Source organism: Periophthalmus magnuspinnatus, chromosome 13 (assembly GCF_009829125.3).
Source record: "Periophthalmus magnuspinnatus isolate fPerMag1 chromosome 13, fPerMag1.2.pri, whole genome shotgun sequence".
Lineage (NCBI taxonomy): Eukaryota > Metazoa > Chordata > Actinopteri > Gobiiformes > Gobiidae > Periophthalmus > Periophthalmus magnuspinnatus.
Window position 1 is genome coordinate 9795150 of NC_047138.1, and position 26769 is coordinate 9821918.

Here is a 26769-nt window from a genome sequence, read left to right on the forward strand (position 1 = left end):
CTCCAGCACCATGTTTTCATGCAAAATTTATTGAAAAAGACAAGCACTTGTTAAGAGATCTTGCTGCTTTTTTTCAAAAAATGGCAGGGGCTAAGTGTGCATTTCAGGGTCAGGGTATGTGTTTTGTCAGACTGCTCCACTTATGTTAGGAAGTTGGTTTTGCCTTGTCTAATACAGCCAATAGGAAGCAAGTAAATTAGAAACGCATTCCAAATAACACATTAGTATACTATTACACATTTTATGAAACGAGCAGCAGAGTTTTGGACCATCAATATCAAGATTATTATAAGTTGTTATTTATATTTGTCATTTCTTAATTTATGTGTGAAGTATCTATAACCATAAGAAATAAATGAAAGGCTCTATACTGAACTGCAGACCGCAGGCTCACACTTGTTGTAATATAGTCCCTGAGCTTTCACACAGGTCAGGGTTACTTTGGTTAATATCATTTTGACTCTTATTTAATCAACGTCTAAGAAATAGTCTCAGTACTATGTGAACAAGTGCACCATATCCCTCCGGCAGCCAATGACAGAAGTATCATTTGAATGTAACAGCAATCTCCACCTGATGTTCCAACCCAATTCCCACCTGTAATTAATGAGCAGAAACCTAGAAACTCAAGTTAACAGATGGCTCTTTCTCCACTGGATACAACATGTTTAAAAATATTTTTAATTACTACTCAGTGTTTTAAATGTGTTGGCATCATTAAATGCTGGAGTGGTTCAGGCTTTGATTAAGCTTTGAGGAACATTTCTGGGCTATGGATGGAGTACAATCAGGGCTACTTTTTAGGGCTGGGCAAAACACCTGCTAAATCACCAAACTGCTCTCCTTTGACTCTCTGTGCCACATTTTCCAAACTCCATAAAAGCATTTGTCTGGGATATAAAGACCTTAGCCCCTTCCCTCAGGTGTGATGACCACTGCTGTCTTTTATTAGAGGGTGGGTAGTGGAAGAACATGGGCTGGCTCCATCCTCTCTACATCCTCAATCAGAGAAGTCTGTCCAATTAGGCTGAACTTCTTGTCTGAGCTGGGTCACCAGAGGAGCAGCGGTCCACCAGACTCAATTGCATGTCATTTGAGTGTGAAATGGGTGCAAAGAGCCTTGTGGAGACTTCTTGTGTGAGCAGCCGGTAACTTTCTTTTGAATATAATATTTCAGATAGCATAATGAGTTCAGGATTAAGTCAATGAAATTATAAAATTGTTTTAATTTTTATAATTTGATCTCTTTGTCAAGAATGACAGAAGCTTGAAAAGTGAAAAGTGAAAGGAGTATTCTGTGTCAAGATGGAAAAACATACTTAAATACAGTGCCTTTTTGTGAAACTCCATTGTTTGCACACATAACAGCAGATTTTAAAATCTTTTTCGCAAAGACATCCCTGACATTGGAATCTACTCCAGCCAACCCGTTCAGTTCTTGCTCTGTAAATGTGATTGTTTGGTAATTCCCCTCATTACTTTGTTTTTCCCTTGACGTGATAAACAAAACCCAGGCTCACCATAGGGGTCCCAGCTGCACCCGCGGGCCTTGGTTTGGCTAGCTCTGCTCCGACGCTCAGCCTTAACCTCCACAAGCTGAAGACGCTGAGAGGCAAAGAGAAAACTATTACAAGACCCAAGACGCACACTAACATTGACTGAGCAGTGACTCTAAGGAAACAGTGGTCGGCTTCTTTGCCTCTGTTGAACATCTAACAGCTCATTAGTGGAGGTAATACACAGAGAAATGAGTTTATGTGTGCTTGTGTGTGCATAGTCTGTGCCCGGGGCATCTTGCTAGCCTGTTGGGAGTCTGTATGGGTGGTGTGTGGACAGGACCGCTGGCTGGTGTGGTCCATAATACACTCACACCAGGACTGTAGGCTGTGTCTGGCTTTGGGAGCTAGTTCAGGGGAGGTACTTCAAACAATGTCCTCAGAAGGTTAGGATACACTCGCATTGACTTAAATCAATGAGCGGTAAAAGTGTGTGCGCATTAGAGTGGTGGCCAGGAGCAAGACGAGCAAGCTGAGATGTTGTACGTGCTTCAGTGGGGGTTGGGAGGAGTGATGCCCACATACAGCGGGTGGACAGTGAGTGCATACATCCCCACAGACCAAGAGAGAGGCAGCTGGACAGGTTTTGGCCCATGGCTGTATGCAATCATTAGCTGCTTCTTTACAGCAAAGATAATAAACAAAAATTGGATAGAAGGATGGAGAAATGTCGGCATTGGGACCTTGATAAACAGACTTTGATGTGTGCAAACATACAGTGCATTTATTTAATCCACACTGACAACTAATTGAGATGGGATGTTGGCCAGATCTTGTCCATCCGCATTGTACAGGGTAAATAACATTTTAAAACAGGATATATTTTCTGTTCTCCTCCTAATACATTAATTAATCAATAAAATATTAATAATTTAAAGATTACATTTTGAATACCCATATATGGTTTGGGATACATTATCAGATTAACATACTAGAATCCAGTCAATCCAGTCTTGTTAAACTGGCATTATTTACTGATTTTATTCCTACAGCTATTATGGTTTGAAAAGGTTTAAAAGTCCAGTTCTGTGGCAAATAAAAAAAAAAAGAATAAGCTGGTGAATAAGCTTCCTGAATGACCTATCTGTCCCTGATACAGGCACGAGTCAGTGGGCAAACACTGAAGAGGGAGAGAGAGAAAAAAAAATCTGGACACTTTTAATCACAGGAGAGACACCCTGAGTGAGCGATAGAGCGCTGTGACAATCCACTTAGTGCGCTCTGTAATCTGTTTAACCATTTACCCAGTAGTTAAAGCAGCAGGCACACACCAAACTCCACTGTAACAGACTTGTGTGAGAGTGTGTTGATGTTTTTTGCTGCCTTCTGTGGGCACTGAGAGAAGCCAGGGCTGGAGCGTGATGACAGAGACCAGACTGGGCCAAATAGAGGATCCCTCCAATCCAATTACCCTGCTCCTCTCCTCTTCTCTCCTCTTTACCTTACCCACTTTCCTTCTCCTTGTTGCTTCTTTCAGGGCCACAGAAGCTAGTGGTGGCAGGCCTGGCTAGTGTTGGAAGTTGCGGCTCAGCTTTAGGGATCAAACGAGGATCCAGACAGGATTATAAGCAGCAGGTTACCAACAGTAAACTAGATAGGCCCGTTAAGATTTAGGAGGGTTAGGTAAAATTTCTTGTAGACAAAGTGACAGAAATGTTGTTTTCCAGCCTCATCCTGGTCTTGCCTCTCTGGCTGTCTTAGGGTTGTTGGAGTTGTTGAGTCAGAAGTAGGGAGGACAGTTCAAAGACGAGATTGTTATGTGGAGCGATGAATAAAAGACACACTTATTAATTTTTTACTCTAACCAGACTCTATTCCTGCTGCTTATTCTGCTCATATAGGGCCGGTAAATAGGTAAATGTTTTTTTTTATGATAGAGGCAAGCACAGTTTAATTTAATTTTCATGTCATTTTTGTCTTTGAGAGCTGCCAAAACAGCATCTCTGTCCTTCATTATGAAGAGTTTATTTTGCGTGGAAACTTCATTTGTGTTTAAACACAAAGCAGTGCTGTCTAATCCACTCATACACACTGATACAGAGCAGCTGAAATATTTGAGTTTTAGTTTGGAAAAATGGTGTATTCACCAGTTTGAGCAGCAAAGTAAATCACCCTGTTAAATTTTCAAACAAATATTATCAGAATGATGAATGCCTCACATTTAGTCAGTTTATGTTTTTGTGGCTTTTCTCTGATTGCATCTAAATATCTTTAAATAATGCATCATTGTGAAGATGGCGTTATAAATATTTATTCTAATGTTTAAATGCAGCAAAAATAAATTTGACATGGTCTTTAGATGTCTTGGCCAACAGTTTCCCTTTGCTAAATGTCAGGAAGAACTATCACTTTTCTTTCTTGGCATTGTGCTAGTGCTAAGACTGGATATATGCAGAATGTTGTAAAGGCATCAGGGTAAAATCTTGTCATATCATCTTGTGGAGACAGATTGGAAAAACCTAAATAAAATGTAGGCTGAAGTCTGCGGCAGCTAGACACAGATGTTTGCTTGTCTACTTGCATGAGTTCAAATCTTGTGTTAACCTTTCTTTTGTACCTTTCTCCTTGTACGCTGCTCCGTCCTGGTGTCTTTCCCTGTAGGCCAGACTGCAAACGCTTGAGGCCATGTTGTTTTTTTGTCTTCTGACGGACAGACAGACAGAAAGCTGGGGAAAAGAGACTGATTATGCCAGCGCCACACCACAGATTTATAAAGACGGGGTGAAGAGAAGTGAGGAAGGCATTAAAAAAAAAAAAAACGCTGTGTGGATGATATGAATAACAATGTGCGGCGGTGTGTCTCTTTGGACCCTGATAACCTGCGCACCAGAGCCCAGTCCCTGTGACAGGCCGGCCTTTGTGGGCACTTTATCCCGCCCGTACACTTGTAAGGTAGAGCTGGGATAATCGCGGCTAATCTAATTAAGGCTAAAGAGGGCCATGACTGAGGCTGGCCAGGAGCGGAGTGGGCACACAGGAAAGCACACACACACTCAAAGAGCTCACAGCAAAATCCTGTTTGCATTGGAAAAATAAGGTTGTCATATTGATTATGCAGATGAGTGGCTAACCGGGGCTAACTGCCTCTCAGCCAGCCGGTTACAGCTGACACAGGCTAAATAGACAGGAGAGGAAGAAAGGATTAGGACAGGTTTAGCTTGCTGCTTTCTTTTCTGCCATTTTGCACACACCACGTTTAGGGTCAAAAGCTCCATTGTCCTTGTTGCTGCTGTCACATTCTGTTTGTTTGGGAATAATTGGGGAACAAGAGGCAGTATAAACAAGCACATGATCAGTTAATGTGTGTTTTTTTAGTTGGCTTTCCTGTGCATCATTAATTATCCATTGAAAAATCTCGAGTGATCTCTGTTTTGGAAGGTCTGTTTATTACTAAAGTAAGGTAAGTTAAATTGATTAGAAATATTATTTTGTTGCTACTGCAAGTGCTAGTTTTCCTATTACAGTATATCAATTAGGCAGTCTAATGACATGACATACAACAAAAATACTTCAACTACTGCAACTACTACTATTGCTGTTACTCGGTACACTAACTGCTTTAATGTTACTCTTTATCTTTATTATTTATTGTCATAATAGTCCTGCCCATCTCTATTGAAAATAAAAAAAACAGATGCCTTTCAGAATCAAAATGCACAGTTGCTTTCATTAATATAAAGATATTTTATTGTTATACGTGACATTATTATTATTATTGTTATTAATATTCCTTATTATATGAGTTATTCAAGCACCAATTTTACTTGATTAAAGGTGATGTTATTTTCTTGTTATAGATATCTCTCCCAATAGTGCACTGACAGTAATCTCTGGGTTTACTTTTTTTTTTTGCATGTGTACCAAAGCAATATCACGTCTGCACTGCATGTCTTCAGGTGTGTGGTAGTATCGTGCACAAACTGTATCCGTGCCAGATTGCTATTTCCCCCTTTTGCCCCTATAGAAAGGGTCGCGTATTGTCACGATGAGGGTGTGATGTACAATTGAAGGGCAGGATTGAAACTGATTACCTTGTTAACTCCTGGCACCCACTGGCAGCTTGAAATAGACCTGAGCGCCAGGGCCTGATTTGCAAATGAATTACCTCTCGCCCGGTCCTCCCCTCCTTTCCCCCCTTCCCTCTCCCTGTTTTTGTCGTCCATTCTGTGCCAAGATCATCTTTTTATATTGTGCCATGACAGATGCTGTGCTGGGCCGCCATTGTTCCCCATCAGTTTTTCAGGGGGCACGAGGAGAGCCAAAAGATTTCCACATGTGATTTTGAAACAAGCGTCCTCTCCCTGCCGGAGAGCCTGTGTTTTTTATTCTTTGTGTACCACTACTGCAATCTAGAGAGTTTGGGATGAAGCAGAAATATTGGAACGTCATTGTCTAGGTCTAAATAATGGAGAGGTATTTCTCTGATTAGGAGCAGGTCTAATTGGGAGGTATGAAAGGAACTCTGGCTATTGAAGAAACCACAGGGAAATTGATTGCTCTTTTGCCTTTGTACCTCTCTCTCTGTGTCCTGTGCTCAAAAGAAAGTCAATTTACTTTAAAAGTTGGTCCGAACACTCTTTCCCCTGCAGCCCAGAACTGGTTTGGTGGTCTCAGTAGGTTGTAGCATGTGCCAGCCAATGACACAGAATTTATTGGGCACTTAAACAAGTGGCAGTGAAGGACAGCCTGTAGAGTCAAGTACAGACTTTTTGGGGACTGGAGCCTGCCGCTGCATTATCATAAAAACAGACTACCAATAACTTGTACATTATGAACTACTTTTGGGTTTATACTGTATATGCAATTAAGTGACTAAAAGGGGACGTGGCATAGCACTGACAAACCCTCTAAAAGGATTCAAATCTTGCCAAACACAACTATGGATTCAGAGAAGTACGAGTAAATGGCATGTGTAATTGAAAGGGCAGATTAACCTGTTGTTAATTGTTCCCAGTTAATCAGTTGTTCCTAAAACTCCAGCTAACTCACTCCATTCCTTTTCCTCTCTATTGCTGTGCATGTAAATCCTTAATATCTTAAATAAAAAGTCTACTAATAAAAAAGTTGAGTCAACTAAGACATCACTGACCGATTAATTAATGAATTAAATAAACGATGAAAGCTACAGCCCTATGTTCCACCAAATATAACTACTGCAGCACTGGTGTGCTTTTAACCAACTACTACAAAGTGCTTCTGTTGTTGCCCACATGTTATAAGTACCTTCTGTGAGAGTTCCTTTTATAAAAAGGCCTGCGAAAAATCACTGTTGTCCCATAGTTTCTGATATTTTATTGACTGCACTTAACCTTCCCTGAGAGAAACATAAAATGCTCAATTCGTTTTAACGGCTGGCTTTTCTGCACCATTTTAGGATTACGCCAACCTAGCCCCCACTGCTCGCTCCTGCTGAAAAGACTGGTACCTTGTGTAGCATTTGTGTCCATGTAGAGTTACATAAAATGCGTTGAGCCATAAGCCTATGTGTTGACATCCTGATGCTCCTCCTTGACACATGAGAACACTATTTCAATTGGCGGTGCTGTTAGTATGGAGCTGTGGAGATGGCTATCAGGCCTATTGGGGAAGACTAGGTTATTGTGCGAATATCAAGCTTTGCCTTCTATTAAACAGCTTAACAGCGGGATGTCAGTGAGGCAGGCTGTGTATTTTTGTACTTGATATGTGACTGTGAGAGGTCCTCATCACATTGACTCTTTAATAAATATGTCTGCCATTCTGTCTAGCAGTCAAACAACATATGACTGCTCAATGACACGCTTGACAAGGCGACTGTGGAGAATCGACTACACATTAGTACACACGGCTGGTATGAACGATGGGCCTTTATCCACAGTTCAGTACCCCATAGTTCTACTTGTAGTTGTCTCTGCTCTTCACTTACATAGTCTATGTTAAAAAGCATTAGTAATAAAACAAACAAAGAAGAAAATAATTTGGTGAGATGTATTGATTAAATTCTTATTGGTTGTAGTGTCACAATACAAAAATTTTAAACTCTAATTCGATGGGAAAAGGGTCAATACTGTAGTTTTCATGCAATGATGACATTTATTGACATTTTGTTACTACTTATACTATTGATTAGTGTCTGGGGGGTATTTTTTTTTTTTGGAAAACTCTTGTCCGAATGTATATTTTTGTTTTGAAATGTTGTCTATGTGTCTCCCAAATGTCAGGGCACATCTTGCTTAAGGCCTATAGTTGCTGGGATACGCGCAACAGTTTGATCGAGTGGAAGTGGGCAGCAGTGTTGAGTCAAAGGGTTAAAGCACGCGTTTACACAGGACAGCGAGCTGCCTGAGAGGTAATGCATGGCTGATGAGTGCCGGGCTAATGGGCACCTCTGTTAGCTGGAAATCAAATGACTGCCTCTGCATTTTAAGTCCCTGTGTCGCCTCCTTTCACTGACTAAAGATATTCATCTCTGCCATGTCAAAGGGGTGGGGGGGATCAAGTAAAAGAAGGAAGAATAAGAAAAGGGAGCGTGCACCAGGGGGAAAAGAAGGGCATTCGAGAAGCACCTGAAGACCTAACGTAATTATCAGAAACCTGACCACAAATGACAGCTCATCTGGCACAACCGCTGTAATTAATTGTCCATGAGCGCAGGCTGGATTTGGGAGGGTGGGAGTGAGTGCAAGAGGGCGGGCGGGGGAACAGACTGGCATTGCGGGTCATTTGGAGAGAAAAAAAAATACAGAGAATGAGATGAGGTAACAGACAGCAACAGTTTAGGGATCTTTGTATAAAACAAAAGGCACACAAAAAGAATGGGTAAAAGAGGTTTGGTAGAGATACATGGAGAGGTATATCGGTTAAAAACAGCGATGGAGCTCCTTTAATTGGTTGGTATTGACTAGACTTGATTAGTTAAATAATTACCTTTTCCTGGAACAACAGAGCATTACTGTTACGAGTCTATGGCTAATTTAATGCAGTGTTGTTGAATATGGCTAAGAGGATACAGATCAGACTATATAAATGAGGGAAATCACAGTGAAAAGATCCATGCTCATTTTTATGTAGCCAATTGTATCCGCTTTGGCTGTTAGCTCATGTAGCCCACTGATCATGTACTACTATTTCTTTTTTCCGCAGGTTGGCTACATGTCTCTAACAAAAGGAATTTCCCCTTGAATACAAGTAATTCTGATTCTGAAGGATATTGGGAACTGAGAAGTTTATCTTTTGAAAATAAATGATAATTGCCCCAAATTCCAACCTTTTTGAAAGCTGTAGGAGCCCTGTCAGCGAACATGAACAATTTCTTTTTACGTTGCTCTCTATGGAGAAATTCACTGGGCTGCAAAGGGCTGTTCTCTGCAGTACTAACTGACTCGCCACTAATCCAACACAACAGGTTTGATGTTGTGGTCCCCAATCCAGATTCAGAACCTATAAAAGGGGAAGTCAAATTGTATATTATATTTTATTTTTTAAATCTGATTTATTTGAACCCAAATGATTTTCTATATTTTGAGATACAATAGCTCTTATTATAATGTATGATGTTTACAGTAAAGTGAACAGTTTAGTCCCCCTCTGCTGTGTCCCTGGCCGCTCATGCTGCGCTCGCATGACTGTTGTAAGCAGGCCACTGTGTCTCTGAGGCCTTGTGCTACACCACCATTACTATCTGGCCTGCCTCCACTACAAATTGGATGAACAGGCACTGACACATTTTCAATATTATTACATTAAACCAAGTGGATTTTGATTGATAACCTAATATTGGCCTAATGCAAAACATCAATCATGGCAAGTATATTAATTATTTAATATTGTGGCGTAATTCAGAAATCAATGCCGTGTTGAAGGCACAGAGAACAGAGGAAGGGAGAGAGAGGAAAGGGAGATAAGGAGGGAAGAAATGCTTGGTCCCTGAAGACTTGGGCAGATTATATGATGTTTTGAAAGGAGAGATGAGGATGTGAAATGCTGTGTGTGTGCAAGCCGGCCATGCACGACTAATGGATAGAGAGATCCCTTTTGCCCCGGTGTGGACATTACAGGACTGCCCGCTCTTGATGATGTTAAAAGGGAAAATTAAATGCATAATTAATTTGTGTTTGTGAAAGTAACATTTGAAAAATATACAGAGAAAGAGAAGCAAAAAAGCTGAAGTGAGTGGAGGAGAAGAGCTCAGACACCACGTGCTCCCTGTGTTAAATTGTTTCTCACTAATTGTGCTTCATTAGCGGATTACACACACTGTCACCACGGTAACAAATGTCTTGCTGTCTGGATGCCGGGGCCCGTCATGTATAATGAATGTGGCGGGGTGTTTGTCACAATGTAATGTAATTACAGCTAGATGAAGTTTGCCTTAAGTGGTTGACTTGTCTGTGGCTCACTGACAGAGCACACAATAAACAAACAAAATCACTGTGGACTTTATGACCTTTTGTCTCCATTGGCATTTTCCATACAATACAAATGTATACTTATTATGGCTGTTATGTGATTATAGCATTATTGTGAAATGTAGACAGCACATGAACACTCACTCTGTGGTCACACTGCACACGGCCTGTCTGCAGGATAGATGGATGGATGTAGGAAGGAGAAGGGCGCTGGAGTGGGATGGATTAGACAGTATGTAATTTTAGCGATGGTGTAGATTTACACTATGATGCTGCTGGCTGCATTAGCGACTGAAGCCTGTCGATAAGCCTTTCTCTCTCAGCACACATACACACAGTGCACAGCCCTGGACAGGCTGCAGTTGTCAGTAATGGGGGGCACAGTTGGATGGTGGGGGCTTAGGGTTTTTTGTTTTCTTGATCTTCAGATTTCCAGAGCTGCAAATGTAAAATGCGCCAAAATTGCATCTATTATTTACTGCCAATTTGCTCAGTTAAAGCAGACCGCCCTCTCCCCCCTCCTCTGTTTCTACCCAGATAATCATGCAAACATTTTTTATTAATTCACAGATAATAAGCTCCCAGTTTTGTCTCTGTAGTTTTCAAATTATTATTATGACTGCAAGCAGCGGGGTGACAAACGTAGTTAACCTCAGTCTATTGTGCACAAACACCAACACATCACACATATAACTGAAATGTAAACAGTAATTAAAGTCATTCTTTTGATTGACCTAATTCAGTTTCTTCATGCATTATAATTGGCATATTGTTCAGTGAAAATAATATTAGTTTCTGACTTGTGTGTATTTACATATCTTAAAATGACTCACACATTTTGTTTCAGGCATTGCTCAGCTTTGTGGGTGTGCCTCTGCTAAAATCAACCCTTTATTAAATGCTTTTGTGTCATCATTTTATTTGAAGTAAAGGAAATGTGTTGTTGTTTCAGAGACCCCGGGAGCATCAAATCTAAAGGGCTGGAACATCTGGTAAGTTCTACCTGACAACCCCTTCTTCTTTATTCTGCATTAACATAGATGCACATGTGCACGCCAACTCACACTTTGATAGCAACATTTCTAATAAACCCTGTGCAACGGAGTTGAACACCTGCACCTAGGGGCTCCACTGGGCCTAATCGTGCCCTCAACTCTCCATCAACACACATCATCCACAACTGTACTTTTGTTTTAGTGGGACACACTAAGAAAATAGCATTTTTATCCATGTGTTAGACTCTCCAAACTAAATCACTTGAGTACTGTTTAATTTGCTTGTTAAATATTGTTAAACATCCATTCTCAATGGGAGATAGAGGTGGGACACTTCCGACAAGACAAGGTGATATTTTGAGATTTATTTAGATTTTATATTTTGCCATAATTGTAGTACAGCCTCTCAAAGAAATGTAACTCACCAGCGCCTTTCTCTTTTTTTTTGTTTATTCCACATTGAAAAAAGTCCAAAAACTATTATTATTATTACTATTATTATTACTATTATTATTATTATTAATACTACAATGTGCACAACCCTAAGGCAGTTTTATATCATAAGATCTTGTGAGATCTTATCTCGTCCTTAATGGGTATTGATCAACTGATCAGAATTATCTTGATGTTTGATCTGCAAATACCATTGCCACACACTCATTTCAACTATTTTTTGGCTGTTACAAAGCAAACTAAAAACTTTCATGAAAATAATGCTACCCAGTGTTGCTACCCAGTATTTTTGTGTGTGTAGGAGTAGTATAATCACCAAGCACCAGTATGGGGATTTTCTTTTCTCTATTCTCACATCTCTCAGTAAAGGTCCTTCTGAGAAACCCCCTCTTGGGACACCTTAAGAATTTAATATCTGACGTATCCAGAGGCTTCAGCACTATACATGCTTTAATCCAGGGTCAGAGTGCCATGCAACACAGAGAAGAGGTTCTGTCTCCTCTTTTTGGGTGCGGCCGCACTAAGGTTTGATATGACCCATATTCCAAGAGATAAATTATAGACAGGGGTCATGGAGGGTCCCGGCTCTGGGTGGCTGTCACATGACCTCTCTCCCTAGCCTCGCTGCATACTAAACTGCACCACACAAATGACCCGCATGTGACACGCAGCAGGCTAACCGTGAAACTGCGACTGGACGTACATGCATATGTCTTAATACAAAGGAACAGTAAAGTGAAGTTTCAATTCTTTAGACCTGCTATGATTACTCAGATAAGCAATGCAAAATCACCCTATAATATATTTTTCGCAACCCTTTAACCAGCTAATTCCTTCTTACCATTGCCTGATCTCTCACATTTCATATAAAGATTTTATTTTTTATGTCATGGCAGCTACTTGATGGAGAGGAGCGGATGGGAGCGTCTGTGCCTGTGATTGATGCTGTACTCTATAAAAAGTAGTGTGAATTATTCAGCAGAGGATTACATGCATAAACAGCATTAATCAATGTGTGTATTGGCATTTATATTGTAGGCAAACATTAGGCAGTGAGGCAAGTTGAGTTGTTTGAAGGAAAGTAAGCAAACTTATACAGGCTATGTAGCTTTAGAGTGCCATACAAAGCAACCAAATGTTATGGTAAAAGTATCATTATTTTAAGGTACTGACATCACCTGAAAATTAATAATTGACTGAAATTACCATTAAGTTGTTAAATACCTCTCAGTTTCATATGAATTATTTACAATTTTGTCGTGGATTAGAGCAGGAGATTTTACTATGCTTTGGCTTAAAGTGTGCCTATGAGCTTCATATTTACCCCTCAACAGTATTTTACGATTGGTTCAAAAGAGAAAACCTATGCCCCATTCTCTGCTTGTGTATTCAAGTTATCTATGTAGCTGTGTCTGTGTGTATCAATAAAACTGACGTCCAAGTTGTAAACAAACTACTTTTCTTCATATGTCCTGTATTAACACGATTATGTATTTTCAGATTTCAGATATTAATGAGTCACACACAGATTTCCTCCCACATCTTCATCTCTAAATACATTTGTAGTTATATTTGGTGGAAATGGCATGTTGGGGTAATTGTAGTATCTAAATCCCGAGTGTTTGAATTTATGGTTGTGTTTATGCTTATGGGGAGATTGCGCCCCAGTCTTCAACCACCTGTGGAGGGCAAAACTGTTATTACAACTCAGGATCTGGGTGCGTAAATCACTGCTCCTGACTCCTGGCGCTGAGGTGGAGATGTTGAAAATGTTGTTTCTTTCTGTAGCTCACGAGCACATCCCAGTAGACTTGTGAGCATCAGTGTCAGTTGATGTACCGTTTTTACTACATCAACCATATTGATATTTCTGTGATATTGCAAAGCACAGGTTGTATTTTGCTTTGAGACGGCAGTGTTGTAAACAGTTTGGAAAAAGTTTGAGCAATTTACAAAAGAAACGAAACTCAACAGTGCTTTGACTATGTAATTATTTGGGATGTTCCTGATTTGTAGTTAGTTATTTTTTCCAGCTGTGCATCAATATATAATAAACAATAGTTATCCTAATGTTGTAATGCTCTGGACCTTAAGTGAATTTAAAATGATTAGGAAGTTGTTGAGATCTAACTGAATTTGAAATACACAGCCTGCATTGTGAAAAATATTATGATTGTTATGTATTTCTAGGTTCTCTTCCTAATATGCACATTGTTATGTTGTTAATATGTAAATGTTTTAACTGCGAAGGTTGTGCGTCTGTTTGATTTTTTTTTCTTGATGAAGTTAACCACAGAAGCTGCTGGCTCTGACATAATTAGTGGGCCAGTGGAGATGTCAGCTTCATAATGTGCTGTAAGGCTGCTTTTATTGTTCATGTTTGTTTTGTTTTTCACATTTAGCAGCAGATTGTCTGAACATGATCAGTAGCAAAGCGAGAGGGAAACTGAAGTTAATTGCTCCCAGGGCTCGGAGTTACTTTCTTTTTTTCTACAAGCAACACACACAATAACACTGAAACATCTCATTTCTGGCATCGCTAGTTGTTTCTGTTGGGAGAATGGAGTGGATGATCTGGCCTACAGCGGCGGATGGTTCGCTGCAGATGCGTGGCTTCAGAGCGAGGTAGAGGAAAGCCAGGAGCTCGATCAATAAGTGGCCTCTTCTGTAGGATTACAGGCTCATTCAGCAGCTGTATTCACTGTTTTATCGTCCACACAGAGCAGGGATGGATAGGAGCTGAGAAGAGAGTGACCGAGGAGACTTCATTAGTTTAGTGGAGAGGTGGTTGATGAAGACAGTGGTAAGTAGACAGTGGGATTCAGTTCATTCCAAGGTTGTAGGTTCACCTAAGGTCATGCCCTAAAAACAACAAATTTTGTACGTGCATACATGTGTGTGTGTATATATGTATATATATATATATATATATATATATATATATATATATATATATGCAGTTAATTTTTTTATTTAAATGTAAGGTTAGCCATGAGTTTTTTCTTTTATTCATTTACTGTATCTATATCTATTTATTTAAAATAAAAAACAAACAGTCATTGCAACATGATTACATAATTACATTGCCGCTTGTTACAGCAACTACAAAGCTAGAGCAGTTTTGTTGTTTTGTAGTTTCCAATTTAAATTGTTTACAAAGTTCAAGCTTGTACGTTTATGCCTTGCTTGGGAAAAGTATACAGCCCCCATTTGCTTTAAAAATGGCTTTCTTCACATGTCCCTCTGTGGGTTGAAAAGTTTAGGTTAAACTGTCTGGTTGCTCTAATGATAGATAGGAGGCAGCAGCTGAGGTCGTAACACTTTCAACTCCTCTGCAGCTCCTTGTCCTCAACATAAAATAAATTAAAGGTTCACCCAAGTTAAGCACCACAAATTTGATGTAATTACTTCTGTTCTTTATCCATCTTTATTTCATTTTGTTAAATTAACTCATTAAACACTTGCCTTATCTGGTCTGTCCTGTGTATTTTGCTGTCTATCCTATCCCCCAATAAGATTACACCAGATAAGGCTGCAGTGGCACATGCAAAGAGATTCTATAGCAATAACACAGAGGGGACGGGGTGTTGATAATCTGCAAACACATTTCCATGCTTATTACACTAATGATTGCATGATATTTGATGTAGCAGCAAGGTTTGGTGCTGGTGGGGGCATAACTGTAGATATAAGAAAGGGGGATGACTCTCTCCCTCTCTCTCTCTCTCATCTCAACGGCACAGGCTAAATGATGGAGTAATTTGAGTGACCTCTGACACGGGGCAGGCCCAGACATAATTGTATGTCATTCTTTTGTGGAAGAGAAGGGAGAGAATTTCTCAAATGTAGTCTCTTGCATATCAAATATTTTTGCACTATGCATAATTGCCCACGGACTTCTGCCTAATTGACCATAATATACCAATACAAACAAAAGAATGATCGCATTAATTTCCAAATGATGACATGACATTAAGAACAGCTATTTTCACACATCAATAGGCAAGAACTAGTGGCTTTACTGTATGTGCTTCATCTTAATGGCATCTCTGGATGTCAAGGGCATGGAGGAAATTAAATCGGAAAGTGCAGATAGACCAAAGAAGATATTATCTCGGGATGATTGCAGTTTTGATAGGTATTCCAGTGAATTTCATTTTCTCCGGATGGGGAGAAGATGAGTTAGCCTGCACATTTGCTCATTTTTCTTCTACATGATTTATGTGAGTTGAGTATAAAACTACACCCCACCACCGCTGCCATCACCACTGCCACCCCCTTTATCGGCAGCACATACATGCAAGCACATCCACACACTAGTGAATAAATGGATGGGAGTAGCAGTTTAAATGTATGGTGGCTTGTGTGTGGGCTTTTTGTGTGTACGGATAAATTTTGCGCATCGTAGATAGCAGCGGCTGCCGAGCCATCAGCAGGAATGATTCCGGGGAGACGGGGGAGTGTCATTACTCAGACTTGTTTACATTCTAAATACGTAATGAAATCTTGTTGGTAATAATGACGGGAATAAAAGTTTGGGAAATTGTAAAAGTGGTGAAGTTTGAGAAATGAGCCACGGCCTGTGAAATAGCATTTGGGGACAGGAAACGACATTATTATGCAGTGCTCCTGCCTGCCCGAGACATGAAGATGAACTGCTGGCGGGCCATAAAATGCTGTTAGCCCTAGCCTGAAGTATGGCACATTGTAAAAAGAAGCCCTGATCCCATATTGCCATTATATATAAAAGTATAGCCATACACAACATTATTTTTCATATAAGATGAGCTCCGATGCAGAGGCTCAGACCCCTCCCTAAATGCATACACTGATAGGCTGATTTTTTTCCCCGCTTCTCATAAAATATATAAATAAACATATTGCCATGGAACCCATCTCTGCCCTGATCTTATAGACCTCGATATTAAAAACAGAAATATTACATTTTGGAGGGACTCTGTTTTCCTCTGTCCTCTTTTGGGTATGGGATATAGCAGCACAGTTGTTTAGGAGTTGGGAGGGAGCGTGAGGAGGAAATGCAGAGCAAGGCTGAGTGAAATGCAACAAATGAAAGAAAATGGAAACAGATGAAGACTTTAAGAACATAATGAGATGAATATTGGGGCATATAAAGAGAGTTAGGCGAGGTGGGTGCCATGAGTTCACATATTGAAATGCTTTATTGACAGTAAATAATGGTTGCGTCAGAGCAATTAGGATTAATGTTACGCTCAATGATGCTATAGTGGTGGCAGTTTTTGAAAGTTTTGAGAGACATTTTAAATAAGGTCGTTTCAAGGTAGTCATTTAGTATACAGCAAGCAAGTGTATTTCTCACAAAAAAAAAAGCTCATGTCAAGCAACAAGTAGTTTTGAGCAGTGATTTCCAAACATTGTGCTTTGAAACAACTTGTAAGTAATTTATGTGCATCTAGTTGGGCTGCCAGAACTTGGCTAGCACAAAAAGACAAATGTGGAATTATTATAATAATATTAATTTTTAAATACATTGGAATTATATAGTGCCTTTCAAGACATCCAATGCGCTGTACATTGTGTTATTAATTCATTCCATATTTGGTGATGGTAGGCTGCTACCACTCACTACGGCACGTGGCATTCCCAGAGGCCTCAACATTGTATTGCTATTCTAATATTGGTGTAATAGATGCACTGTTGCGCTAAATAAATAGAAGACTTGATCTGTTGTAGCTTTACTGTTTTGGGATTTACTCTAATCTGTATAATTGAGCACAATGTTTTATATATTTAATTGTCTTGGGCCTTTATATCTTTTTTGTTGAATTCTGACATTTAAAGGCCAGTGAAGCATTGGTTTACATTTTTAGCATTGCCAGAAGTCTGAGAAAGAGGCTAAAACCAATACATACCAGTTAGTGTTTAACTAGACTGGTCTTTGCACTAGCTCAGTTATTTAGTCAAACACAAAAGCACAGCATCACCCTCAGCTCTTCTCCAGTTAAGACTTTCTCACTCTTGTGCACTTTGTCGGAGATCAGAGGAAATGAAGAGCATCTTTCCATCTGTGTATTGTCTCCTTGTGTCTGCTGGTCCTTTAGTCTCTGTGTGATTATTTGTAGATGGAGAAAACACAAGTCCTCAGTCCTCAGTCCTTCTCAGCTTCCTCTGACTGCCTTTGTTCTTTATATTTATTTGTGAACATTACGTTTGTAATTGCGGGAAGAAGGCTCTTCAGATGCAGGGGGGGCCTCCCTCCCAGCGGGGGGGACACAGATCTACCTCTAGGGAGCACAATTACCACCCTTTTATTGTTTACTAATGAATTACACACTGCTCAAACAGTTGTATATGGCCGAATTAGAGACAAAAATAGATGGCTTGTCTGGAAGGGAATAATTGTGTGTTTTTGTGCATTTAATTGTTTCTAGCTCGTGTGTGCCATTTGCATATTTGCTGTCTGACTTGCGTTTTTCGGCACTTGTAATGATAATTAGATATTAATTAGCCTGTTTAAGTCTTTATTTAGTCGTACAGCCTTAGAGAAACCCACTCATTAGCCTCCCTGTTTGATTTCTGTGTATTTGCACCTCAGTTAAAATGGTAGTCTGAATGTTTGGAGCGATGAGGGGCACAGCAGTTGATTGTATCATTGGATTCATATCAAGACAAAGCTAAAAGTTTATTCCTGATGAAACAGAAAAGTTTGTGTTCCCATGTGACCCAGTGTTGCATTACAGGGATAATTTTGCTGCTGTGTGTGCATTGAAGAAGCACGGACACATGCCTCCAGGCCAATGTAAACAAATGCTAATGTAATTAGTGAGGGGGCGGCGTAATAAACTGTAACTAAGATGATTGCTCAGCATGCACAATTATCTGCTCGGTTATGCCATGATAGGCTACTGCTTTGTATGACTAACTGTACTACAGCTCAGGAAATGATTGTGAATCCAGCCATGTTAAATGGATTTCTTTTAAGATGATTCATTCTAAACATCATAAGATCACCATTAGAGGGCATTTAGTTAAATATGTCTTCTCTATATATTTATGAGTTTGAGAGCAAATATTAAGGACCTCATCTAGAGTGGGGCTGGGGACCCAAATAAATAATAAAGAGCAAATATTACATTATAAGCAAAATAGATATCCCTAAAATCTTTATTCAGTGCCATAGGGTGGCAAAATCTTGATAGCAAATATTGGACATAGAGTGACATAATTGATTTTCTATTTTCTTAAAGCTGAAATGTAGCATTCCTTGTCCTGGTCATAACTTTACCAAAATCACAAAGATTATAGACAAAATATTTTACAGTGTCTAAAGATCTAAAACCCGAACCCGTAGTTCTTTGGCATTTCAATGTTAAAAATTGTTTTTCAACCAAGAAACAAGAATTAACTGAAAATGTGTGTATCTTTACATTTCAACTATCACGCCAAGCCAGTTAGCAAGACTGTGATCTACTGTCACCTGCTACACACACACACATGCACACACACACGCACGCATGCACATACTCTTCAGACAGACTCCAGACTTCAGCTTCTGACACTGGTACATTAAAGAGGGTCATTATATTTCCCCCAACTGCCAGGCAAAAGTGACATTTTTACAAAGTGACAAGTTTACAGTTTGATAAATCATTTTTTTTTGCTGTGGGTGGTGCATGGTAGAGTTCCATGAGAACAAACTGTCATCTAAATGATGCTCCCAGCCAGGCAACTGATTCCGATCCCTTCCACATTAGCATTTAATTTCTCTGTAATCCTGCTCACGCTCTTTGTCGCTTCATGGCAACAAGAGCCTCCAGTCCCTCTGAAAATCTCCAATGTGTCCTAGCCATCATTCTTCCGTGACAATTAAGACTCTCAAATCTAATAGCAGTGATATTGGAATTACAGCAAGAGTCTATTGAGGGCATGTCAGAAGATACAGCTGTCAGAGGCCCTCCCCTTGGTTGTAGTGCACTCTCTCATGCACACTTGATAGGATAGGAGACTATGAGGAGTTATGGGCTGTGATCTCTGTAAAATGTGCTCCCGGTGCCCTCTTATCTGTCTCTCTGTAGACTTGTTACAGCAGCTTTTGTTTTTCGCTCTCCTTCGCTCACCGCTCTCTCTCTCTCTTTGTTGCTAAATTTCTCTTCATCTTTCTCTCATTGATTCTCCCTGGTGTGGCTGATGTGTTGGTACTTTGTGTTTTTAGACAATTCACAACCAGCGCGCTAAGTGTCCCCTGTTACTCCACAAGGACAGGAGTATATTTTTACAGAGATGATGCTATCTGACTATTTTTTGAGTCTGTCCTGTCAGCAATGATGCGTTTTGATGTGTTACGACTTTGTAGGACACTCTGAAATAATAAATGTTGATTGTTAAGAAATTTTGTGTTGCAACAAGTTAATATAATGTGGCATGTCTTATGTTTTACATCACATTCTAATCAATCTCTTGTAAAACACATTTCTATAAAAAAAATAGGATTGTTAATGTACTGAAATGAGTGTTCTCTGGAGAATGATTGTATAGAATATGTTTGGTTCTTTTGAATCCTTGTGTGCCATGGTTTTCACTTGTATAATTTACATTTTGTTAGTCCAGGTCCACTATCATGAATGATTTGACTGGATGATACTGTACCACTCATAATGTTTATTCTTAGGTCTGCATAACACAGTATTAGATGTTTAATTTGTATACTTAACCATCTGTCATGTTTTTTACAGACTCCATCTGAACAGGCCAAGGTCCGAATGCAACTGGTTTTACAAGCCGCAGGTAAGTCCCCCTCTTCATGTATAGAGCAGTCAATACATTAACAAGGTAAGGTGAATACGTAATACAAAACATTTTTGCTACTGACAATATTCAGGCAATATTATGGCAAAGCATCAAAATGTGCTAAAATTTAATGGAATGTAAAATGAACCTAAAAAGTGCAGAAATTACTTTATACATTGAAAGTTTATGCTGTACATTTCTGCTCATTTTATTTTTAATCAGTTATTTTCTGTTTCGCTTGTCTTTTTTTCAATATCCCAAAAACAATTTAAATATATATTTTTTTATCTATGCATGTCCTTTCTTTTTTGTAAACCTTTCCTGCAATGAGGAAATTTGGCATAATATTCAGATACTAGGTTCATACTGTGATTGTGGTGAATGAGACGTTATTTCCCTTCCCATGCCGTCATTCTGCGCAGCACTGTTTGTGTTTGACACCCACGCCGCCACCACTAAAAGGCTAATGTGGTACTAATGGTGAGGCATCATAAAACTGAGCATATGGCTTTGAGTGCTTTACGCCAGACGGGTGCAGCAGACACAGGCTTAGGGTCAGACTCGAGACTAGAGCGAGAGGATTTGAGCTCCGGACATGTCTCTGGTTTTCCTCTCCCGAGACTCTTCCTTAAGAACCAGTTTATGGCTCAGTCAAAGATGGTCAGTGCAGTTCCAGGACTTGATCAGGACTGTGTGCCCCAAAATCATAGCCATCACAACACACTCAGTCTGCTGTTTCGGGCTTTGGCCAACTGCTTTCATTAATAGGAATTTATGCATAATTGGAGGCAGAAATATTTGTAAAGAAATATGTAATTATCTTAGTACTCATCAAAGCTCAAATAGCTTTTTGAACATTTGTGTTATACATACATATCATAGATTGTGCATCATTGTGATGACTGTACCTGAAACATGCTATAATTTGACCTTGGAGTTGGTAAAATGGTATGTTTTGCCTGTCCGTCTTTGTTTTGTTGTTGTGTGTAGACAGGACAAATGGGGCTGTAAGAGATGACTGACAGAGGCCTAGAAGGAAGTAGCAGATGTTGGGAGGCAGCGTGAATGCTAATGTCCTGACGTAGCCGCGCAGCTTAAGCCACCTCCTCCTCCCTCTCCCCTCCGTTCCTCTGTGAGAGCCCGCCAGCCTTTCTCTCTCGGGGTCTCCTGACATCCTTAAAGCCTGCGGCTCTCCTGTGCTCTGCTCTTTTCCAGCGCCTCCCTCGCTCCCTCCTTTTGTCCGTCTATGGACTCTCTCTAGTCAGTAGAGAGCAGATCATCCCGTGGCTAAAGCGGCTCAGGCCTTTGTGTTGGGGGCTCTGTGGACCTGTAATGAGCCCCCTCGGCTGGCCCGCTGGCCTGCTTAGCGCTCACTGGGGGCTTAGTGTGTGAGAGAAGATGAGGAGGTGAGAGAGAGGGGAGGGGCTCCACTGGCCCCCAATGAAAGGGCCTCAGAGATGTGTTTATGGGTCACTTCCTTCTTGGCCTACATATCAAACACACACATGCACCATTGACAACACTTACCTTAAATATTAATTCAACTGTTATTAAATCTGCACACTGCAAATTATTGATTTATAAAAAGCGTCTCAGTCTCTGAGTGAAAAGGGTCATGTTGTACGTGTTGCATATCGTTGATATGATATCTAATCAATTTCCTTGAAAAGTGGTCTTGAATAAGGTTATCATAAACATAACATTTAAAAAAATATTGTCCATTTCTCTACAAAATCCTTTTTATTACAAGTATTATTCTGCAGGTCATCCGAGGGACACCCACGGAGGACCTGGGGGGTAAGGGTCATCAAAACCTACGCCCCCTCCCTTTTTAACTTTTGTCGGTGGCAAAACAAACACTCTTATTGGATCTTATTGGATCATTGGAAACATGAACTTGGCCCAACCTCTTTGGTCTGCATCAACTTTATTCAAATGTTTTTTCATCTGGTTTTACTTTTTGGACACCTGCATCTGACAAATGCCTGTAAAGCATATATGTATCTTTAATTTGGTGTTATCATGAATATACTACATATTCATGATAACACCATAATAAACATGCATATTTTTAAGTTCAGTTATACACTCAGGGCTCCAGGCTAACATTTCTTCCAGGAGCCCCTGAATCTTTTAGGAGCACAACCACAAAATGTAGGGGCACATACTATAAATTGATGTAAATTGATTGTTTACAAGTCAATATTGTAGATCTAATTGACTTGCTTTATTATAATGTTTAATTGTAATTTGTCACTTTATTCACATTGTTGAAGAAGGAATGCAGTTTTGTTTTAGTTCACATTTTCCATTAATACACTGTATGTTTATGATGAGGAGATCATACAAATGCATGGGGGGTAGTCGCTTAGTGCAAGCTTAGCAACATCATGCAATCACACACTAATTCGTCCACAGTAAATATGGAGAATTAGCCTTCTCAGCCACAGCAGGAGTCCCACAGACACACACTGCCCTATTCTCAGCCCTGTGCTTCTTTTGCTGCGTCTTGGCCCATCCCCTTAGGACTGACAGATGTGTGCTGGACAGACCACATACATGGAGGGTGTCACCTTACCCCCTCAGGAACCAAAGGCCTAATGCGCCGCGTTTAGGAGGGTGCCGCCCTTTGTTTGGCCTGGGCCAGTGAGGTTCAGACATCTATGGATTTGCATACATTTTATTTTTCTCAGCATCATGCCTGCTTGTTTATTTTTTGTATGCTATCAGTCAGAACCAATTTGGATGCAGTACCCATTTTCGTCACCATGGTTATGTTTTCCTTTGGTTGGGGCAGTGTTGTGAGCACTTGTCTCAGGTAATGTGCACTTAGGGTTGAGGGGATTTTCTGTGTACAGTAGAGCCACAAGGGAAATGCCCACTAACAGCTCCTAACTATGCGTTGTCCTTGTTTAACGTGTTGTTGTACAAACAGCAGGATGCCATCTAAAACACAAGAATGTTAACAAGGCGTTTGTGTTTGTGTTACCTGGAAATACTAAGAGGAGAAACATCCAAATAATGCCTCCTCAAGAAGTTTTATTTTCCAGGTCATGATTTATAACTAGACAGATCTGGTATGTGGATTGCACTTTATAATGATCGCCAAATCATAATTTAAAGGTAAACAATCCAATTTGATAACTTTTCTGGTGGGAGTCTACAATTGGCATTTATTCAGCTACAGATATTTAGGGCTAAAAACATTGAGAAACAGTCATTATTACTGTGAGCAGGCCTGCCTCTTCACAGATATGGCCTGTAACCTGGCTGGATTTAAGCAGAAAGGTTTCACAGTTCACCTTTTTGTTTGGCATCATTTTATGTAATTATTATTGCATATACGTTGATGACTCAAATCCCCACTGGTAAGTCCTGACATTTATTCATCTCTTTCCACCCTATGGCAACTTAAGGCCTAACATACAGCCTCCTAATTCAAATGGCCCAAACAATTGCAGAGTACCAGTGGCAGAAATCCCCTTTACATCTGCAGGTATGTCACCGGGGGTTGTTCTTTAGGAGCGGGGGGGGGGGGGGGGGGGGGGCATGTCAAGTGTCCTGTAATTGACTGTGTGCAGCCGCTGATCAAGTGGGTTTATGGACCATTACCTCACTGCCCTATTCAAAAGCCATAATTATGAGTCATAGAGACAGAAGGGGGGCACGTGGCCTCCGCTCAGACGGGGTCTAAATAATACCTGGATAAGAGTTTAACAGCAGCCAATTGGCCCAAGGCACAACTAGTGATCTGCACAGGTTCCTGCCTCACAGTCAGATATTTAAAAGGCTTGAGTGTGTTGCGTGTACATGTACTTACAGCCACAGTATGTAACTTTTTACCCCATGATTTTATTATTATTTTGTATATGTTTGTTTTGTTGTTTTTTTGTGTTTATTGCACTGGAAAGACATACATCCTTACTGCGCGAACTTGCATCTTTCTACAAATCTGACTTATTTGGGCTGATGGAGTGCTTCTTGTTTGTTTGCAAGGAAATGTTGTTCCTTTGGTAATAATCTTCCTCAGTATAGCATAAACCCGATCTATCTCCATGGAGAAATTGTCTTATCTGGAGAAGCTATACTTTTATCAAGGGACTTATTAACCTCTGAACTTGATAGATAAGACCTTTATTTCTTATTGATTTTTATGTTTTATGGATGCAATATAAAGCAATTCCCTTGACTGTCAGATATTCTCAGAAATAATATGGCTCATTAGTCTTCTTACTCCTGTATTTTAACTCTCTGTTTGCACTGTATTGGGATGTTTGGACTGCACAAATTAAGTTTCTTTAGGGAAATGTCTATACTGAACCAATGAGTAGAGCATGTCAGCCACTTAGCGGGAACTCTCTGATTTGTGGATGTGATGGAGAGACCGGTGGAGAAGGAGCGATGGCGCGCGCTTTGTTTCTCTTTGTGGGCAGATTTCAAACAGCATCTGGTGCGCTCTTGAAAAAGGCCGCTCTGAGTATGTTCAAATCCAAACTGAATCATTTTGCTCCCTCCTCCCTTCCTGCGTTTCTCTCTCATCCTTGTTGTCAGTGTTTGGAGACACATGGTGATGTCTTCCTCTGCCCCTCCCTCTTCCCCCTCTCCACATGTAGACATTTCCATAACAGAAAAAGAATATTTTTAATTTGCTGCTTTCCATAATTTTGCAGCATATGGCATAAACGATTTTGATGCAAATGTATGTGCTAATTATTTGCAGACGAGCCTTAAACAGGCCAGCCATTGAAGTGGAATGAAAGCAAATTTGCAATCACCTTAAATTTTGCTAACCATTTACTGTTAAGTAAACTTTGCTAAGTAATTTAATTACCTTGGACCGCTGGCAAGCACTCGGGGTTTTGGGGAGGGGTGGGGAAAGAAGCTGGATGCAAAGATTGCCAAGTGAGAGATGAGAAGGAAAAGAGGCTATGTACACCACTCACAGGAGTCTTATTGAATTGTCACCGTTTAAAACGTATACTTCCTCAATGTAGCAGGTCTCAGTGCACTACTGATTGAGTGTTTTGAATTCCCATGTGTGGAAAGGTTATGTAGAGATCTTGATCACACAAATGTATGGCTGGAGTTAATTTATGTCTCAATGACAATAGCTTATTTTTTACTTTTTAACATTTCACTTTTTAGTTGGCCTTGTAATGTCACTCCAGTTTCTTATTTCAACATTTTATTTTCATGCATTTTTTTTGTGTAATTATTGGTGACAAGCAGCACTTAAAATACAGATGACTCAATTCAGAATAGTCCTAAGTAATGTGGACACATTACCAACCATAAAATGGTGACATGACTGCAGTAGTTGTTTAATATTCTTAGTTCAGCCATAAGCGAGTCTTAATGTGTTTTTGCAATGAAGTAGTTGATAGGCAATTTGATGTCCTTAAGCCACAGCGGTCTTTGACCCTGAAGTGAAAGAAGCGGATTTAGAAAATGGATGGTTTGCATTGCTGTTATAAATAGACCCACCTTGGCCTTCATGCGCATATCCCATTAGGATCTGTAAATGGTGATTGAATTGATTGGATGTACTACTTGACAGCTTCAAGGCTTATTATGCTAGCTGCCAGATAAATGCTTTGCTAATGAATGTGCTAAAGTTTTTTTTGCACACAGTCGACACCCCATGCTGTCCTGTAACTCGCACAACATCAACAAGCCACACATGTGTGGTCTAGTCCCTTTAATATATTTGCATGATCAAGAAAAAAAAAATAATTTGCTGTCACTTTTTCATGTGCTCGTTTGACATCCATGGGTCTAAGTAAATGTATGTTTGTTGACACTGTGTTTGCTCAAAGGTATAAAAAAAATGCATTGGTGTATAAGATGCTTCAATAACAAGCTCACCCGCTGATTTCAATTAAAAAGTAACTACATCAGAGGTTTTTTATGTACACGGCTGAATTTTGGTAACATATATTGTGTGACTAACTGTCATTTCAAACAAGCCGGTTAGTCTTTCATAGTTGTTATTTTTCCTAAAATTTGTGTGGTCTAAAAGTGGAGTTAAAAGAAGTTCTCCTCCCATTTACACAGACACAGGGGCTGAGGCAGATGCAGAATAGAAGTAATAAAAACCCCTTTGTTTTAGTTTGTATTGGACCATTCATCATCACTTTATTTAATACGCGCCTGTAATTGTGCCATCCCCAACCATCACTAATGGCTGTGTTCGTCTGTGTTTGCTTTGTTGATGGAAATGAATGAAATTAGGATAAACAACCGCGGAGTCGCGTGTAATCAAGCCCTGATTAATGTAGCTACATTTCAGCGCCGTTCCTCATTCCACAACACCTGATATCTTTCCCATAAACAAATTGTGTTTGTCTAAATGAAGAAATTAAATGACGCATTTGATGAGTTTATGATTGACCCGCTTCGGCCCGTGCTCATTACTCTCTGTCTGTTGAGGCCAAGAGGTATGTGACTAATCCTCTGTCACTTCCACACCAGGATTTATCCCCAGCACTGATTAATGGCAGCCAAACAGCATTTTAATAATTTTATGATTGTGGGTTCTGGCACTGGGAGAGATAGACGCAGGGGGAAATGGAGCCGTATGGGGGGTGTTTACTGCACGCCGCTCCAAAGCCT

General features: G+C 40.0%; 1 protein-coding gene across 3 annotated transcripts in view; it reads left to right on the top strand.

Annotated features, from left to right (window-relative positions):
- rsrc1 (arginine/serine-rich coiled-coil 1) overlaps window positions 1-26769 on the top strand; it is a 100072-nt gene that overhangs the window by 35746 nt on the left and 37557 nt on the right. For all 3 annotated transcript variants that reach the window (XM_055226013.1, XM_055226014.1, XM_033977701.2), the window contains exons 5-6: window positions 10896-10935; window positions 20103-20154. In XM_055226013.1, coding sequence (XP_055081988.1) covers window positions 10896-10935; window positions 20103-20154 — 92 coding nt within the window. The remainder of the gene's footprint in view (window positions 1-10895; window positions 10936-20102; window positions 20155-26769) is intronic.